This window comes from Haliotis rufescens, unplaced genomic scaffold, assembly GCF_023055435.1.
Source record: "Haliotis rufescens isolate VD_foot unplaced genomic scaffold, xgHalRufe1.0.p SCAF_38, whole genome shotgun sequence".
Lineage (NCBI taxonomy): Eukaryota > Metazoa > Mollusca > Gastropoda > Lepetellida > Haliotidae > Haliotis > Haliotis rufescens.
Window position 1 is genome coordinate 3,572,516 of NW_025964090.1, and position 21,295 is coordinate 3,593,810.

The 21,295-nt window shown below is 41.5% G+C and overlaps 1 protein-coding gene across 2 annotated transcripts in view; it reads left to right on the forward strand.

Moving 5' to 3' along the window:
* LOC124113802 (equilibrative nucleobase transporter 1-like) overlaps positions 1-19,082 on the forward strand; it is a 36,589-nt gene extending 17,507 nt beyond the window's left edge. For both annotated transcript variants that reach the window (XM_048381363.1, XM_046474325.2), the window contains exons 5-11: positions 837-883; positions 4,906-5,075; positions 6,099-6,603; positions 8,414-8,536; positions 11,110-11,278; positions 13,646-13,769; positions 14,700-19,082. In XM_048381363.1, the coding sequence (XP_048237320.1) occupies positions 837-883; positions 4,906-5,075; positions 6,099-6,603; positions 8,414-8,536; positions 11,110-11,278; positions 13,646-13,769; positions 14,700-14,807 (1,246 nt within the window). In that variant the 3' untranslated portion in view covers positions 14,808-19,082. The remainder of the gene's footprint in view (positions 1-836; positions 884-4,905; positions 5,076-6,098; positions 6,604-8,413; positions 8,537-11,109; positions 11,279-13,645; positions 13,770-14,699) is intronic.
* The last annotated feature ends 2,213 nt before the right edge of the window (positions 19,083-21,295 follow it).

The window sequence follows — 21,295 nt, forward strand, 5'->3', positions numbered from 1 at the left end:
GTCATTGCTGACTAAAACATGCATAAGCACGACCCCAGATATTGGTCGTATACATTTAATGGTGAAATGCTGTGTATACAACAAACCTATGATGTACTGACGATGTTGGGAGGTAAACATTGACAGTGTCATGACCTTTCTTTTCTAAAATATGAACATAACGGTTAGTCATAACGAAGGAATCACTTATTTACATTTTACTGAGTGAGAGTTATTATTCCTTAACATCACAGGGATAGCAATTATCTATAGTCCTATTATTGTTTGACAGGCATTACTTAGAAGTTGACGGGTGAAAAAGTAAAGATAATTTATGAATAAGAACACAGACACAGACAGACAGACAGACAGACAGACAGACAGACACACACACACACACACACAGACACACAGACACACAGACACACACACACACACACCTTAACTTTGCAGCATGAAACGTAATAAGTAATACTTTCTGATATTAGTGATAACAATATTGTTTTCAGAGTAAATATTATGTAGATCATTAAAAAAATACACAATAAATACAACATTTTTTTTTTCTTGTAAAAACATTTTTTTATACCATCGTGTGACTTGTGTCACTCAGGACAATATCAATTTTGTCACTCCACTCAAAGTGTTCATTATGGATGGAGGAATGTAGTGTGTGCACAAGCTTGTGCAGTATTGACGATGACCTTGCTACTCAGTGAGACAAGTGGCATGGTTTCCAACCACATCAAATATTCATTATGTATTTCAAGTTTAGATTATATTGAATGAAACATCGTTTTTCTCTTAAGTTTGTTCAGTATTCGGTTTGTTTCAAACAATCCTTTTTACTTTTCCAGTTCATGCTACATCATAGGGTTTGTGTGCCAGGTTCTAGCATCTCCAGGTGAGTTGAACTAAAAATGATGATGATGATGATGATGATGATGATGATGATGAGATGAACTAAAAATGATGATGATGATGATGATGATGATGATGACGACTTATTCAGTATTAGCCACATGGATGGATCTCACTCTCACCTTCTTCTAACCTCCATGTATTCAATATGCAGACATGATAATTTTCCTTGGATTCACGGAATTCCAGGATTTTTCCTCTCAGAATGATGTAAATAGCTCTTATTTTAACCCTTATTTTTAAAATGTTCTTCTTCCCCCCCCTACATTGACAAGTTCCTCCTCCAAAAACAAGTTTTGCTTTTCTCATGTCTGGATAGTTGTCCCACCCCACCCCCACCACCCACTCATGCTTTGTATCCCAAAGAAGTCCTAAAGTGCTGTCGGAAATGCTGGAAAAATGCTACTTGCTTCAATAAATGCAAGATCATAAGGCTATGAAAATAGCATATATCAAAATAACGCAAATGTACCTAATCTATCCTATCCTAACTGACACTGTGATATGCCTAAGAGGTACTTTTACAAGTACAATGATGACAAACTAAATATTTGTGTGTTGACTTGCATGTATGAAACGGCCTGTAGCCAGAGCTAATTACCTAACACGTGTCCTGAGGTGATGATGAGACACCGTCCCATGCATTCTCACAGGTGCACATGAGTTGGGGTGGTCTCAAAATATTGCTGTGATTGTACTATAATGAGATATGCATTGATGGGGGCAGCAATCTACACACGCCTGTCTCTCCAGGCCCATCAGAACACGTTCGTTTACCAGCGCATAATGATACACGAAATATTGAAAATTTATTTGTCACCATTTTTTTGTACCTCTGACACCAGACCTACTTCATGCTCCACATGTCAATAGTATAGGGAAATAGCAAAGCCTATTCCATGTATGGAGTGGTGTTATGCTCATGCTTTTTTCTTTTTTATTGGTAGTATTTAGCCAATTACCAAATGTTATACAGAATATAAAATTGGGTTTTTGTCAAGTTACGATCATGCTGCACAACATTAATATTGAGAGATTATTTGGAATAGTTCTAGACGATATTGTATACGAAAAGAGTCGTATTTTGGTTCCACTCGAGAACTTTTGAGAAATGATTTTAATTGCATGTGTGACGGTCACCACTCATCTTCCAGAGGCAAGAGAGTTAACTGACTATAAAAGTCCAGTTTCCACCATTGCCGAACTAGGCTGGTATTATGGAGTTACATTTTGGCTGGACTAACGAGTCTATGCATAGTCCAATCAAAATCGCGCACCGAACTCGAAATCCGGTTTGTTAACTGTCGTTCAGATTTCGATCGATTGCAGAATTTGCAAAGCATGTGCACCACCAACTCGTTGTCAGCAAATATTTTCCAAATTTTTTCATGTTTTTAAACAAGGTGCTCTTGTGATTTGATGCATTTCGCGATGTAAGACACGTTTTATCGCAATATAGATATTGATTATCGATCAGATCGTCCTGACCGGGCGCCACCATTTTGTGTGAAGCAAACGCAAGTGATACGAGAGGTGGAATCTGATTGGTCCATAGGAGAGGCTTAGAAGGGACATAGCTGGTAATAGCCACTGGTGGCGCTACGACCGAGCCAAGTAATTCCAGCCTAGTTCGGCAAGGGTGGAAACTGGACTTTTAAAGTCAGTAAACTCTCTTGCCTCGGGAAGATGGTCACCACTGTGACCACAGTGTGACTTAATGTATACTAAGTCGTCATGAAAATAATTCATATGCATATTCGACCTATTTGGTCACTAAAAGGAGGACTGAGGATACATCAACCAGTGCTATGCTGGGTATTTCATCCCGACTTTCCCTCCCACAGAGAACCCCATCATGCTGTACCCAGGGTAAATCCTCCAGTGCTATGCAGGGTATTTCATCCTGACTCTCTCTCCCACAGAGAACCCCATCATGCTGTACCCAGGGTAAATCCTCCAGTGCTATGCAGGGTATTTCATCCTGACTCTCTCTCCCACAGAGAACCCCATTAGCTGTACCCAGGGTATATCCTCCAGTGCTATGCAGGGTATTTCATCCTGACTCTCTCCCATAGAGAACCCCATTAGCTGTACCCAGGGTATATCCTCCAGTGCTATGCAGGGTATTTCATCCTGACTCTCTCTCCCACAGAGAACCCCATCATGCTGTACCCAGGGTATATCCTCCAGTGCTATGCAGGGTATTTCATCCTGACTCTCTCTCCCACAGAGAACCCCATCATGCTGTACCCGGGGTATATCCTCCAGTGCTATGCAGGGTATTTCATCCTGACTCTCTCCCATAGAGAACCCCATCATGCTGTACCCAGGGTATATCCTCCAGTGCTATGCAGGGTATTTGATCCTGACTCTCTCTCCCACAGAGAACCCCATTAGCTGTACCTAGGGTATATCCTCCAGTGCTATGCAGGGTATTTCATCCTGACTCTCTCTCCCATAGAGAACTCCATTAGCTGTACCCAGGGTACATCCTCCAGTGCTATGCTTGGTATTTCATCCTGACTCTCTCCCACAGAGAACCCCATCATGCTGTACCAGGGTATATCCTCCAGTGCTATGCAGGGTATTTCATCCTGACTCTCTCCCACAGAGAACCCCATCATGCTGTACCCAGGGTACATCCTCCAGTGCTATGCTTGGTATTTCATCCTGACTCTCTCTCCAACAGAGAACCCCATCATGCTGTACCCAGGGTACATCCTCCAGTGCTATAGAGGGTATTTCATCCCGACTCTCTCTCCAACAGAGAACCCCATCATGCTGTACCTGGGGTATATCCTCCAGTGCTATGCTTGGTATTTCATCCTGACTCTCTCTCCTACAGAGAACCCCATCATGCTGTACCCAGGGTATATCCTCCAGTGCTATGCTGGGTATTTCATCCTGACTCTCTCCCATAGAGAACCCCATTAGCTGTACCCAGGGTATATCCTCCAGTGCTATGCAGGGTATTTCATCCTGACTCTCTCTCCCACAGAGAACCCCATCATGCTGTACCCAGGGTATATCCTCCAGTGCTATGCAGGGTATTTCATCCTGACTCTCTCTCCTACAGAGAACCCCATCATGCTGTACCCGGGGTATATCCTCCAGTGCTATGCAGGGTATTTCATCCTGACTCTCTCTCCCACAGAGAACCCCATCATGCTGTACCCGGGGTACATCCTCCAGTGCTATGCAGGGTATTTCATCCTGACTCTCTCTCCTACAGAGAACCCCATCATGCTGTACCCAGGGTATATCCTCCAGTGCTATGCAGGGTATTTCATCCTGACTCTCTCTCCCACAGAGAACCCCATCATGCTGTACCCGGGGTATATCCTCCAGTGCTATGCAGGGTATTTCATCCTGACTCTCTCTCCTACAGAGAACCCCATCATGCTGTACCAGGGGTATATCCTCCAGTGCTATGCTGGGTATTTCATCCTGACTCTCTCCCACAGAGAACCCCATCATGCTGTACCCAGGGTACATCCTCCAGTGCTATGCTGGGTATTTCATCTCGCCTCTCTCTCCCACAGAGAACCCCATCATGCTGTAGCCAGGGTATATCCTCCAGTGCTATGCTGGCTATTTCATCCTGACTCTCTCTCCCACAGAGAACCCCATCATGCTGTAGCCAGGGTACATCCTCCAGTGCTATGCAGGGTATTTCATCCTGACTCTCTCCCACAGAGAACCCCATCATGCTGTACCCAGGGTACATCCTCCAGTGCTATGCAGGGTATTTCATCCTGACTCTCTCCCACAGAGAACCCCATTAGCTGTAGCCAGGGTATATCCTCCAGTGCTATGCTGGGTATTTCATCCTGACTCTCTCTCCCACAGAGAACCCCATCATGCTGTACCCAGGTTATATCCTCCAGTGCTATGCTTGGTATTTCATCCTGACTCTCTCTCCTACAGAGAACCCCATCATGCTGTACCCAGGGTACATCCTCCAGTGCTATGCTGGGTATTTCATCTCGCCTCTCTCTCCCACAGAGAACCCCATCATGCTGTACCCAGGGTACATCCTCCAGTGCTATGCAGGGTATTTCATCCTCGTGACCAACATGCAGCTGGGTGGACTAGTTCCGCATCTCCGCTCAACTCTCATCAGCATGTGTTCGGGATCCTTCGACAGCAGCGCTGCAATTTTCCTCCTGTTCAAGGTAACTTTGTCACCAAGTAATTCATCTACTCTTTGCACTGTGCCTTCTTGCCGTAGCCGTGATTAATTAGAGAACAACTTACAAGCTACAAGGAATTGCAGATTATGGGACATACAATCCGTAATTTCTTGTAGCTCGAGTGGGTTATTTTTATCATTTCCCAAGTACATTCTATGTGGTCATTACTTTTGAGGTGTCAGTTTTCATCAGCAATGAGAGAAATGATCCCACACCCTTGTATCCATCCACATGTGAAAAGTCAACTCTTATGAACAATATACCCTCTCGCTGATAATTTTTTATAAGGCTGATGAGTAAATAGTTCTCTAAATAATGTGATTAAACATACACAAAATACAGAACTTATGTCTAAGCTCTGTGTCCACACAAAGAAATATTCTGAATACTCAATGATCTTGTCAGTGATTATCAGAGTAATGGACTTGAATAAATACAATTTTATTCTTCATCTGAAAGTGACCTAACGCGACCTTATTTGGATATCTGATCAGTGACAGCGGGCATGTTTGCATTGGAACATTGCCAGGTAGATATCGTGGAAATATTATTTGAAGAATGTTGTTATATTTTGAATTGATGCAATACTGTTTTGACTTCTTGAAATTTTGTTGTCCAAAGTGAAAGTCACAAAAACAGTGTATTGGTTGTAGCAGCTGGAATTTCTTTGCCAAGGTGATGAATTCAAGTTACTGTTGAATATTTCATGTTGAGCATTCTCACTGATATAACTTAATGATATTTAAGTGTTTTTGTTTTGATCGTTCCATAGCCTTCGGTGAAACCAACGAGCACAAATTTGGTGCTGACAAACCTAGAAACATAATCTGGGCGAACCGGGATTCAAACCCATAGTCATAGGTGTGTGGTGTGCCCAAGGGACATAACTCTGCACAGCGAATCACGGTGGCTTAGATGACTGGGCCACCCGTGCCCCCTCAAGTGACCTGTAGCACACTTGAAATATAAAACATACATGTATTCTATCCTTTATTTCTATTTCAGGTGGCGCATGAACATGGAATAAAGATCAACTACTGTTTCATCTTTCAAGTCTGTCTGTTCGTCATGGTCCTCATCAGCACTGCTGTAGTCCACAGGAAGAGCCACTTCCCTTGGCCGCTACCTCCAAATTATAAATTCCGCTTTACTCTGAGCGAGTACTTGAGGAATAAGAAAGATAGTCACCATGACAACGATGCCAACGTGATTTGGAGGTCAAATGACAATGGAAGCACTATGATTGTTAAAAACCCTGAAATGAGTTCCACAAGTGAAAACAAAGAGTTTTTGAACGATGAGAAGCTTATAGACAGTGAGAACAACATTAATGGTTTAACTGCCCCTGTGGCAGAAAGAACAAGAACTCCGACTATGTTGGAGGTGATGAAAACCCCACTGTTTATGTGTAACTTGATGTGGATGTGTTTCCAGAGGCTGCGGAGCTGGTTCTTCGTGGGCATGTTCAATGTCTGGATAACGAGACTGGCATGTGGAAATAAGGCTGTCGGTAGGTGGGGGTTCCTACTTCTTGAAGGAGGTCACACCTTAGGGACCCAGGGTAGAGTGTTTAATGTCTGGATGACGAGACTGGCATGTGGAGATAAGGCTGTCGGTAGGTGGGGGTTCCTACTTCTTGGAGGAGTCACACCTTGGGGACCCAGGGTAGAGTGTTTAATGTTTGGATGACGAGACTGGCATGTGGAGATAAGGCTGTCGGTAGGTGGGGGTTCCTACTTCTTGGAGGAGTCACACCTTGGGGACCCAGGGTAGAGTGTTTAATGTCTGAATGACGAGACTGGCATGTGGAGATAAGGCTGTCGGTAGGTGGGGGTTCCTACTTCTTGGAGGAGTCACAGATTGGGGACCCAGGGTAGAGTGTTTAATGTCTGGATGACGAGACTGGCATGTGGAGATAAGGCTGTCGGTAGGTGGGGGTTCCTACTTCTTGAAGGAGGTCACACCTTGAGGACCCAGGGTAGAGTGTTTAATGTCTGGATGACGAGACTGGCATGTGGAGATAAGGCTGTCGGTAGGTGGGGGTTCCTACTTCTTGGAGGAGTCACAGATTGGGGACCCAGGGTAGAGTGTTTAATGTCTGGATGACGAGACTGGCATGTGGAGATAAGGCTGTCGGTAGGTGGGGGTTCCTACTTCTTGAAGGATGTCACACCTTGAGGACCCAGGGTAGAGTGTTTAATGTCTGGATGACGAGACTGGCATGTGGAGATAAGGCTGTCGGTAGGTGGGGGTTCCTACTTCTTGAAGGAGGTCACACCTTGAGGACCCAGGGTAGAGTGTTTAATGTCTGGATGACGAGACTGGCATGTGGAGATAAGGCTGTCGGTAGGTGGGGGTTCCTACTTCTTGGAGGAGTCACACCTTGGGGACCCAGGGTAGAGTGTTTAATGTCTGGATGACGAGACTGGCATGTGGAGATAAGGCTGTCGGTAGGTGGGGGTTCCTACTTCTTGGAGGAGTCACAGATTGGGGACCCAGGGTAGAGTGTTTAATGTCTGGATGACGAGACTGGCATGTGGAGATAAGGCTGTCGGTAGGTGGGGGTTCCTACTTCTTGGAGGAGTCACACCTTGAGGACCCAGGGTAGAGTGTTTAATGTCTGGATGACGAGACTGGCATGTGGAGATAAGGCTGTCGGTAGGTGGGGGTTCCTACTTCTTGGAGGAGTCACACCTTGGGGACCCAGGGTAGAGTGTTTAATGTCTGGATGACGAGACTGGCATGTGGAGATAAGGCTGTCGGTAGGTGGGGGTTCCTACTTCTTGAAGGAGGTCACACCTTAGGGACCCAGGGTAGAGTGTTTAATGTCTGGATGACAAGACTGGCATGTGGAGATAAGGCTGTCGGTAGGTGGGGGTTCCTACTTCTTGAAGGAGGTCACACCTTGGGGACCCAGGGTAGAGTGTTCTTGGTAGCATGTTTAATGTCACCGATGACGAAACTGGCATGTAGAGAAAGGCTGTGGAACCTGTTATTATGGTAAGAGGTCACCCATTGGGGACCCGGGGGGTAGAATGTGTCCCAATTGCTTGTCATAATAGGTGACAAACTAGATTTGTTTATTTGTTTGTTGTTAAACGCCACACTCAGCAATATTCCAGCTATATAATCGAGGTCTGTAAATAATCGAGTCTGGACCAGACAATCCAGTGACTGACATCAATAGCATCAGGGGTGTTAGTGAGCCCTCCTCACATTTTGCCTTGTCATTTGAATGTTTCTTGTTTATGATGAGGAAATTTATTTACTGTCAAATGTCTCATGTAGCATCGGGTGTAACATTTTGACTTTAATTTCAGTGAGCCATTACACATCATTTTTTGCCATGGTGCAATTCATCGGCATCTTTACCAGCCCAATGAGCGGTCGGCTGATGGACAGACGGATCCCAGCTGCCAAGGTCTACCACAACATCAGACTGGGTAAGTACTTGGTAAGATAGTCCAAGCCAGGGCCCATTCCACAGAGCAATATGTTTGTTTGTTTGTTTAACGCCGCACTCAGCAATATTACAGCTATATGACAGCGGTCTGTAAATAATTGAGTTTGGACCAGACAATCCATATCATGAGCATTGATCCACGCATTTGGGATCGATGACATGCTTCAACCAAGTCAGCAAGCTTGATCACCCGATCCCGTAAGTCGCCTCTTCCAACAAGCATAGTCGCCTTTTACGGCAAGCATGGGTTGCTGAAGACCCGGATCTTCACGGGTCAGATCAATATGTCTCCTATCACTGATGCAACTCATTCATTTAACTTCCAATAGTTGTAGGGGTGGTTGGGTAGATTTGTGATTAAAGTGTTCACTTGTCACGTCGAGGATCTGAGTTCGATTCTGGATCACACCTTGACCCCTGCTTGCCGTAAAGGCGACTATGCTTGTTGTAAGAGGTGACTAACGGGATCGGATGGTCAGGCTTGCAGACTTGGCTGAAGCATGTCATCGATCCCAAATGCGTGGATCGATGCTCATGAGTTGCATCAGTGGTAGGAGACATATTGCAATACGGGTACAATATGTGAAGCCCATTTTTGGTGTCCACCGCCATAATATTGCTGGAATATTGCAAAAAGTGGTCCAAAACAATACTCACTCACTCCAATAGTTGTAGTGCTAAGTTTAATCTATGACCTGGGTGCCCTTGTACAAAACAACCATAGCACTACGACTGTTGTAAGTCTATGTTAAGGTATGGGAGTTACGATCACCTTAGTGTACAATCGCTGTGTACAACAGCATCCAGATTTTCTGCCGCTTCACCTGGGTCCTCTGCCACCAAGAGAGGCTAAGAGTGTTATAAATCTGTATTAGTGACCGGGAGTTATGATCATGGTTGTGTTAGATCTCTTTGTGAAACCGGCCCTACGTTCCTCTGCCACTCAATCTGGGACCCCATACCCACCGCAGAAATATTTATTGCCATATTTTCTAGTGGTCTGCATGTTATATGGTCACTGAGTTATCCCCCATTGCATTCCACATACCAAGCTCCTTCCCAGCGAGTGACACCTTCGTTACACTCTCGGTAACATCGCTGCCACCAGTGTGGGCACGGCCATTACAAGAATCTTGAAATTTGCCCTCCAACCCCATATGTAGTAACGTTTATACTTTTGTTTATGTCTTTGGGAATGCCATCATATTTCAATTTGAAAAGGTTTACGACTGACCATGTTTTCCAGATGAATTTACTTTGTTGTTTTGATAATCAGATTGGTTCGAGATTGCAGACTAACGGAAAATCAACCAACTTCTCCCTTACATTCTTACTACATCAATAATACGATAGTTTTAATGAAACAGAAATTCAATTTGACAAACGAAGAAAGTAATTTAGCAGCGATAAGTGTATTCGGCGTCACGACAGTCGTCACTTGTTTGTAAACATAACCATCATTTCGGTTGCGAGTTCAACTCCAAGCATGGTTGTGGCCACCTATTCACAGTGGGGAGTTTTGACTGGTGGCAGCGATAGTATAGAGAGCTCTGGGAACGTACTATCGCTGTGAGGAGCTTGTCCACATACTATTACTTCAGGTTTTGTTTGAAGTGCAGGGTTCGTGATTTCTTCACCACAAAGAAATCTGGACATAAAGATAAAAAAGGTTATTATTTGTCCTGATGAGTCCTTGGGGGCTCCTGAAGAGTTGTTAGATCTCTTTGTGAAACTGGCCCTACTCAATTTGAGACCCCCATACCCAGTGCATGGTCACTGAGTTATCCTGCATTGCATTCCACATGCTATTATTTCAGGTTTCATTTGAAGCGCAAGGTTTGTGTGCATACTTGAATTCCATACATTCTGTATTGTGTGTATCACTGTATTCCGACCCAGGAAGATCCGGGATAGAATAGTTCTTCAGCAACCCATGCTTGTCGTAAAAAGTGACTGTGCTTGTCATAAGAGGCGACGAACGGGATTGGGTGGTCAGGCTCACTGACTCGGTTGATGTATGTCATCGTATCCCAATCGCGTTCGATGCTCATGATATCAATTACTGGATTGTCTGGTCCAGATTTAATTATTTACAGACTGCTGTCATATAGCTGGAATATTGTTGAGTACAGTGTTAAACAATTTAGAAACAAACAAACAAATATGTATATTCTTATTTTATTGTGATGTAATTGTGTGATATAGGGGGTTAGATAGTTTTGGGATAACGTTTGCGAGAGGAAATACGTTCTTGAGGTCAGAGCCCATTGTGATTGTAACTAGAAGCAGAAGAAATGTACAGACTTGTATCCTGTTTTCAAGGGGTAATTTCTTCACCACAAAGTAATCTCGACATTAAAGATGAAAAAAGTTATTATTTGTCCTGATGAATCCCTGGGGGCTCCTGAAGAAAGTAATGATGTTGTATATGAAGGGGCAAATAATGCAGCCATGTATATCAAAATGCTTGCATTTCAATGACAAGGATGCATAAGAGACAGACACAAGAAAAACAATTTTAACAGTTGTTCACTCTTCTGTTTGTCCCCCCAGAGCGTCTACACGCCTCGGTGGCCTCAATTCTGATGTGTTCCGGTCTGTCCCTGGTGTTCTCCATCATAGTGGCGATCCCAGTCCTCCCCCTCCAGTATGTGTCCTGCATCCTCCACAGCATCTGTCGCTCCTTCATCTACGGACCAAACTTCGCCTTTATAGCTAATGCGTAAGTATACCATGGTATACAAGAAGGCAACTGTAAATTGTTTCATGTTTTGAAAAGGGATAGACCATTCGATGGTAGAATACAGCCAATACTTATGTACGGCTTCGACGTTTGGGGAACCTCATATCACCACAGTATTGAGAAAATTCATACAAAGTTTTGTAAATTTGTTCTTGGCGTCTGCTACTGGTCACCAAATATGGCAATTTTAGCAGAATGGAGAAGGCACCCGATATATGTGAACTATCAATGTTGAGTTATCCCATACTGGATACGTTTGCTCAGACAACCAGATACACGATACTCTAGACTATGCTATTACATGCTTAAGCGGACCCGTGAAGATTCCGGGGTAGAATAGGTCTTCAGCAATCCATGCATGCCGTAAAAGGTGACTATGCTTGTCGTAAAAGGCGACTAACGGGATCGGGTGGTCAGGCCTGCTGACTTGGTTGATGCATGTCATCGATCCCAATTGCGTGGATCGATGTGCATGATATTAATCACTGGATTGTCTGGTCCAGACTCGATTATTTACAGACCGCCGTCATATAGCTGGAATATTGCTGAGTGCGGCGTTAAACAACAAACCAACCAACATGCTTAAGCACCTTGATGACTCTGGGGATATAAACTGGGCCTCAGCTGGTAGAGAAATTCAGTTCTCGCATGGATTTGCATACGCGTGGATATCCCAGGATATAAAATAAAAAATAAAATTATGCTCTTAACAATGTTTAAACAAAGATATGTATTGTCAAGGCTGGTCAGCTGATATCAGATGTTCAAGATGGCTACATGCCTATTCCATGTTTAAGATGGAAATAATACCAGAAATGTATTTAACAACTATTCAATCTTTATCTTTATGCAGATGTTTAACGAAGTTCAGGTATGGTATACATACCCTCAATATACAGCTACACAGACATTCCAAATATAATGATGTTTTAACATCGATGTGTCCTTACTACATATATATCCAAGAAGATGAATACCATGTTTTATTGATATGTCCAGTATATGAAGATATAAGAATCAAATACCTGCCTAACTATTATTATACGTATCCATCACAAAGAAAATTTGTACAGTTAATGAACAGCAAAAATAGCCACATTCTTCTGAGACATTTGCAGTTTTTGCAGACTTGCAGATATTTGAAAGAAGGACGATACATTGAATAGATAAAACTGTGTACATCTTTTCAGCTACAATATACAAGTTGTGCTCCACGACAAATTTTCCTACAACAAAATGTCATTGCACTATTAGCCTCATGGCCACACATACGAAGTAAATCTGTCTGTCTGTCTCTGTCTGTTCTTCAGAGAGGCATGGGATTATGATAAAACAAATTAAAAAATCATCTAGTCCGGACTGATGCCGATTTATAGTGCTAGCACACTGAGATACCATACCGCAGTTTAACATGAATACCCCACTCAGACACAGTATACTGACTCTGAGCCAACCAGTACTTGTTTTAGCCCCTTAATGCCAAGCGCCAGACAGGGTAACAACAAGTACCATCTTTGAACGTCTTTTGGTATGACACGGCCGGGGATCGAACCCCAAACCTTCCGCTCTCCGTGCGGACGCTCTACCACTAGACCACGGAGGCGGTCCCTTCCCATGTAGAACAAATCCACAGGAACAAATTGTAGCTGAGTAAGTGTGTTAGTCAGTTAAACGGTAGCAGCTACAAATGCCATTCCCATATACAATCTCATTAAAATCAGATCTTAGTTTTCGCTACCGCTAAACAAAGATCTGAGGACATCCCATTACGGGTCACGTCAGAACGACCTTTCGCAAATTTTGACCGACCAATGAAATGACTGACAAGAAATCGACATTAGCCAATCAGAAGGCAGCTTTCTCGTGCTTTACGACACTAGTTTCACACTGGCGAATACACTTCGAAACATATTTTGACGTATTCTCGATTAAAAAAAAAATTAAAACTGATAAGAAGAACATTCTAGAATGGCTTACAGATGGCCTAGATTGTATGGATATAATCATAAAACCTGTAACTGTCGTTCGGAATACCCCGTGTTAAATGTTTCGTGGTTGCATGATTAGAAAACACATTCCGACAGTCACTTTCATGATCTGGTAAGCGACGCTCTGATTGGTTGGATGAAAGGTCGTTTTGACGTGACCCTTAATAGGATGTCCTCAGATCTTTGTTTAGCGATAGCGAGAACTCAGATCTGATTTTAATGAGATTGCACCCATATACTGTCTTAATTGTTCCTGAATATGTGCAAAATGTTTTTAGTCATGATGCATATGATTCAGTTTCTCTCTGTCCAAACTGCCTTTTCATTGAATTGCCATTTCTACTTTTGTGTGCTCCAGGTATCCTATAGAGCACTTTGGTAAGGTGACCGGGGTGATACTGACTGTGTCGGCTGTATTCGGGATGCTCCAGTACCCACTGTTTCTCCTCATACAGGGTCCATTAGAGAACAACCCACTGGTGGTAAGTCCCTTTGTGAAGATCAGGGTTAGATTTGGTCTTCAGCTACCCATGCTTCTTCTCCGTGAAGATCCTGGTTAGAATTGGTCTTCAGCAACCCATGCTTGCGCCCTGTGAAGATCCGGGTTAAATTTGGTCTTCAGCAACCCATGCTTGTCCCCCGTGAAGATTTGGGTTAGAATTGGTCTTCAGCAACCCACTTGTCTTCAGCAACCCATGCTTGTCCCCTGTGAATATCCGAGTTAGAATTGGTCTTCAGCAACCCATGCTTGTCGACTAATGGGATCAGGTGGTCAGCCTCCCCGACTGGGTTGATGCATGTCAATGTATCCCGATTGCGTAGATCGTTGCTCATGATGTCAATCATGATGTCTGGTCCTGCTTCATTTATTTACAAAGCGACATCATATAGCTGGAATAATGTTGAGTGTGGCGTTGAACAAAAGACAAAAAAACTTATGGTGAGAGCATCTATAGTGAATGACTTACAGGTGCATCTTTTCTACAGTTACAGGGGCAGTCGGGTAGCCTAGTGGTTAAAGCGTTCGATCGTCATGCCGAAGACCCGGGTTCGATTCCCGACATGGGTACAATGTGTGAAGCTTCTGGTGTCCCCCGCCGTGATATTGCTGGAATATTGTTAAAAGCGGCGTAAAACCAAACTCACTCACTCTACAGTTACTGTAGGACATGGTATAGAAAGGCTTAAAACATCATTCAGCTGGATACATATTGTTTTGCCATCTCCCCTGGATGATCATCTATACCAAAATGACCGATACTATCGTTATCTCCTCGAGTATACCCGGAAGAAGTTGAAGAATGAACTTGGTCATGAAGCATTAATTTTACAAATAGAAAATCATAAATGTTGTGTTACTGCAACAGCAGGGCTTTTATTATCCCCCCTCTCATTGATGACCTCTACTGCAGGTTGACGTCCTGTTCATCACAATGATGGTGGCAACGTTCGGTCACCCCATGTACATCTGGAACTACCTCAGGAAGCAGAGAAAGAAGATTGAGAAGGAGACCCAATGAAGAGCACAAGCTTCAGCTGTCTGCTAGACTCGTTCTAGCCCAACTTTATATCCCACATGACATCAAGACTCAAATTATGACTGTCTGCTAGACTTGTTCTAGCCCCACTAGATATCCCACATGACATCCAGACTCAAATTATGACTGTCTGCTAGACTTGTTCTAGCCCGACTAGATATCCCACATGACATCCAGACTCAAATTATGACTGTCTGCTAGACTTGTTCTAGCCCCACTAGATATCCCACATGACATCCAGACTCAAATTATGACTGTCTGCTAGACTTGTTCTGGTCCCACTAGATATCCCACATGACATCCAGACTCAAATTATAACTGTCTGCTAGACTTGTTCTAGCCCCACTAGATATCCCACATGACACCAAGACTCAAATTATGACTGTCTGCTAGACTTGTTCTAGTCCCACTAGATATCCCACATGACATCAAGACTCACATTATGACTGTCTGCTAGACTTGTTCTGGCCCAACTAGACTGCCCACATGACATCCAGACTCAAATTATGACTGTCTGCTAGACTTGTTCTAGCCCCACTAGATATCCCACATGACATCAAGACTCAAATTATAACTGTCTGCTAGACTTGTTCTAGTCCCACTAGATATCCCACATGACACCGAGACTCAAATTATGACTGTCTGCTAGACTTGTTCTAGCCCCACTAGATATCCCACATGACACCGAGACTCACATTATGACTGTCTGCTAGACTTGTTCTAGCCCCACTAGATATCCCAAATGACATCAAGACTCACATTATGACTGTCTGCTAGACTTGTTCTAGTCCCACTAGATATCCCACATGACATCAAGACTCAAATTATAACTGTCTGCTAGACTTGTTCTAGTCCCACTAGATATCCCACATGACATCCAGACTCAAATTATGACTGTCTGCTAGACTTGTTCTAGTCCCACTAGATATCCCACATGACACCAAGACTCAAATTATGACTGTCTGCTAGACTTGTTCTGGTCCCACTAGATATCCCACATGACATCAAGACTCAAATTATAACTGTCTGCTAGACTTGTTCTAGCCCCACTAGATATCCCACATGACATCAAGACACAAATAATGACTGTCTGCTAGGCTTGTTCTGGTCCCACTAGATATCCCACATGACACCAAGACTCAAATTATGACTTTCTTTGCTAGTCTTGTTCTGGTCCCACTAGATTGACATTTAGTCTCAAATAATTACGGTCTGCTAGACCCATGCTTGTCCCAGTTGATATTCCGTGTGACATTTAGTCTCAAATAATTACGGTCTGCTAGACCCATGCTTGTCCCAGTCGATATTTCGTGTGACATTTAGTCTCAAATAAGTACGGTCTGCTAGACCCATGCTTGTCCCAGTCGATATTTCGTGTGACAATTAGTCTCAAATAATTACTGTCTGCTTGTCCCATGCTTGTCCCAGTAGATATTTTGTGTGACATTTAGTCTCAAATAATTACTGTCTGCTAGACCCATGCTTGTCCCAGTCGATATTTCGTGTGACATTTAGTCTCAAATAATTACGGTCTGCTAGACCCATGCTTGTCCCAGTCGATATTTCGTGTGACAATTAGTCTCAAATAATTACTGTCTGCTTGTCCCATGCTTGTCCCAGTAGATATTTCGTGTGACATTTAGTCTCAAATAATTACTGTCTGCTAGACCCATGCTTGTCCCAGTAGATATTCCGTGTGACATCGAGTCCAAATAGTGACTAGTTGTTTGCTAAATAGTCCCAAGGTATGACAAACTGCTTGACAAACAGTACACCCAGGTTACAAACATTTTAGGATGTCCAGTTTAGAGTATTTATTTGAATAAATAGGAGATTTTAAGAAGGTATATGATTAAATATTACTTTAAAATTGAAAAAAATGGTTATTGGGAAATGTATTGTATTGGACACATCATTTACCTAGCCAAATTCCCACTTTACAATGGAGGTATATTGGGAAATCAGTCACAAATATAATTGATAGCATATAACATTTTAATTAGGAGATAAACATGCTGTAGAGCTAGGTTACCTGTAGATTGAACCGCGCTAAATTGAATTTGAACCCGAACGCGCAGCGTGAGGTTCCTAATGTTGAATGTCGCAAATTGAGAGAGAGTATGGTTATGTTAAGCGGGAATAAGGAAAATCTTTATGTATTTGTAAGATGAAGTATATCAATGTGTTGAGTAATACAGGAAAATCGTCTATATATTTGTGAGATGAAGTATATCAATGTGTTGAGGATTATAGGAAACTCTTTATGTATGTGTAAGATGAAGTATATCAATGTGTTGAGTAATACAGGAAAATCGTTGATATATTTGCAAGATGAAGTATATCAATGTGTTGAGGAATATAGGAAACTCTTTATGTATTTGTAAGATGAAGTATATCAATGTGTTCAATATAGGAAATTCTTCTACATATTTGTAAGAAGAAGTATATCAATGTGTTGAGGAATATAGGAAATTCTTCTATATATTTGTATATCAATTTGTTGAGTAATATATAAAAATCGTTTGTATATTTGTAAGATGAAGTATATCAATGTGTTGAGGAATATATGAAAATCATCGATATATTTGCAAGATGAAGTATATCAATGTGTTGAGGAATATAGGAAACTCTTTATGTATTTGTAAGATGAAGTATATCAATGTGTTCAATATAGGAAATTCTTCTACATATTTGTAAGATGAAGTATATCAATGTGTTGAGGAATATAGGAAATTCTTCTATATATTTGTATATCAATGTGTTAAGTAATATATAAAAATCGTCTATATATTTGTAAGATGAAGTATATCAATGTGTTGAGGAATATAGGAAATTCTTCTATAAATTTGCAAGATGAAGTATATCAATGTGTTGAGGAATATACAAAACTCTTTATGTATTTGTAAGATGAAGTATATCAATGTGTTCAATATAGGAAATTCTTCTACATATTTGTAAGATGAAGTATATCAATGTGTTGAGGAATATAGGAAATTCTTCTATATATTTGTATGTCAATGTGTTGAGTAATATATAAAAATCGTCTATATATTTGTAAGACGATGAAGTATATCAATGCGTTCAGTTAATTCTTGTGGTATTTTTTATGTGAATTTCAGGTGAGTGCTTGCATTAGTGTGTATGTCGCTCATGTGTTGGCCCATTCGTGACCAACTCGTGTTTTCAGGACGTAGCCACTCGTACCTATTTCGTGGCCATTTTTGTGACTGGGTTCCGTCTAAGCACAACGGGCATAGCTAAAAGAATTGTCAACTCGTTGCGTAATGACTCCCATATATTTTCCCCATAAACATATATAATCCAGGTGCTATTTATAACACATCAGGACTTACATTATTATACAGTAAGACTGAAAACATTCACCTGTATCATGGATATATTATTAGTTGCAAGACATGTGTAAAATCAAAAAATATTCCTGAGGGATTCTTTGACTGAAGTACTTAAAGTCATATGAGCATTCTGATTGGTTTGTCGTATTTTCACACATAACATTCATTGATAGGGGGACGAATCTTCTTGCAGGTTGCGGAAAGAGGCGAGTGGTGATGAGTGGTGTAGACCTAGAATACCACATCTAAAAATCAAAATTTTCTCCACAATTTATTGCATTTATAGTTTACTTTTCCTCATTGTTTAAGGCTGTGATCACATCAGGAATCGGATTCCACTTCACAATTATTGGATTTGGTCAAGTCAAATAATATTTCCTAACCCCTCATTCTATATTTTCGCCTTTGTCTCACCTTACCACATGAAGCATCATATAATCTCCTTCTGAGAGGGATGAACTGCCTCCATTGTGTCGTGGATAGAGCTTATCAGAGCGTGGATGCTCGGTGTTTCATCCCCAGCTCTGTCATACCAAAATGCATTAATAGATGGTACTTCTTGTTACCCTGCCTGGTGCTTGAATTTTAGGAGAATTAATGATGATTATCTGGAATAATGTGTTGTGGACCAAATCGAATTGTCTACGTAATTACTTTCACATTTTGTTTTTGCTTATGTATTCGGTAACAAATTATAAATAAATCCTCCTTAATCTTAACCTTGTTAATTCGGAAAACCATGTATTCTGGACAGTAACCTCAGGGAACTATTATAAATACTACCGTATTTGACATAATAAGCGCCCAGGGCGCTCTAAAAATTAGAAATAGGGGGCTCTTATTAGAATATTATTTTCGTGAAAAACAACAGAGTTGAAAGATTGTAAATTTCGTGGTGTATGCTGATAGCCAGTAATGTTTATATACGACAGATATATTTTTCCAGAATTTAATTTCCCATAATTAAGGATGCATATAACACATGTATTATACACGTATAAATACGTCTTGTGTACATTGATCAATCGGAAGGAGTGCTAATTGGGATTGTTTACTAGCCAATATATTAGCAAATATCGCTGTGGGCGCTTATAAGAGCGGGACACATATTACGTCGAATACGGTAATCTATTTTTGATTTTTTTCATCTTTATATGATATACAAAACTGATTCCCATTTGTCATGTATAATTAGATAGAATGACATTTGATTGTCCCTATCAAAAGCTGAGTAGTTACTGAGGGTGACTGGGAAACGGAACCGTTTTGATAACAGGGTTTCACTTCATACGCAACAGCAGCCAACCAAGACTGATAATCAACCTTTCATCAAATTTATTATGAACTTTTTCCTGCTTGCTTCATGCTCATGGGTTTCATGGGGGCACAGGTGGTCCATTCGTCTAAGGCACTGCGATTTGCTGTGCAGAGTTAAGTCCCTTTGGCACGCCAGAAACCTATGATTGTGGGTTCGAATCCCGGTTCGCCCCGATTATGTTTCTAGGTTTGTGAACACCATACCCGTGCTTGTGGGTTTCACCGAAGTGGTAAACATCTGAGACCTGCATCACTTCGAGCTTTCCTCCCACATTAAGCTGACACGCCGTGATATAAATGGAATACTGTTAAAAGCGGCGTTAAATCCAACTCACTCACTAACTCATGGGTTTCAACTAGTGGTAAACGTCAATCACTTAGGAGATAACACACTGTTTTAAATGTAGAGTTCGGTTATCTGTAGATATAACCACAGTAAATTGAATTGAAGACCAAACATGCAGCTGTTTCAATCAGAGGGTGTTTATTGTGATTTGATACCCTCTGATTGAACAGTCAGAATCTAGTAATTTCCAAATTCATGGTAGAACACATTGACAGATTCTTAGGGTTTGGTTGTAAAAAATGATGAAAAAGCGGTGAGTCTGAGGAATCATAACATCTTGCCATTGAAATGTGTTTGCAAATTGCTTGATATTGTTGTTATAACTGGAGAGTCTTTGTTGAATTTCATTCTGTATATTTTTACATGTTTACATGTGTGAGAAAATTAAATGTTGGTTTTGTTCTCTGTATGTCTATTATGAATATTGCATATAGACACAAGGATTAGTTGGATGTCAAGAAATGTATGTTATGTTCAGTCACTTTTAATTGTGGTCAGAAGGGTCATGGAGTCAGGGTTTTATAGTCTGTATGCTGCAAAATCATACTGAAATAATGGTGACGAGTTGGTATGGACAAATAAATATGTTTCATGCCATTTAAGACGAATGGTTGCTTTCAGATTTATATCTGTTTTGCTTTTCATCAGTACCATATTGCAGCAAATGGATTATAGTATTGCTGTATGAATATTGGTGTTGTATAAGTTTTAGGAAATAGGGTAAACAAAGACCACTGTGATATGAATTGTTCATTTACTTCAATGCTTTTAATGGGTCAGGCACTTGATATATTAAAGGCTGAGATCTGGGTTTCAAATTAATACATATGTCATATTCTTTAGTCATGTTTTTTATTAAAAATATTTTTTAGTTATGACACCAATTTTTAGTTATGGGGATGCATTTCTGAACTGAAATGTCAGTCGTAGAAAGTCCAAACTGAAGGAGTCTTGGATATTTGGCATTACTTGATTCATGGGGGCCCAGTCGTCTTAGGCGCCGCGATTCGCTGTGCAGAGTTGCGTCCCTTAGGCACCCCAGAAACCTATGATTGTGTGTTCGAATCCTGGTTCCCCCCGATTATGTTTCTAGGTTTGTGCTAATTGGGATTGTTCACTAGCCAATAACTTAGCAAATGTTGCCATGGGCGCTTATTACGTGGAATACAGTATGTGTTGTTTTTATTTCATTTGGCAAGACTTTTGGGTTTGTCAGTTCTGTGCCAAAATGTATGAAGAGCAGGATATTTCGTATTCTTTCAGAAACTTGTACTGTATATGTGCCCTTAATAAAAAATGAAAATGTATCTGAGAGAATCTGTATTTTCTTGTGTATTTTATAGGGCTGTTACGATTCACTCGCGTATTCGGGTAATCGAACCGTATCCATTCAAGAATTGAATTCATTATTCGTGGTCACTAGAATCGAATATATACTAATATGCAGTCATGTG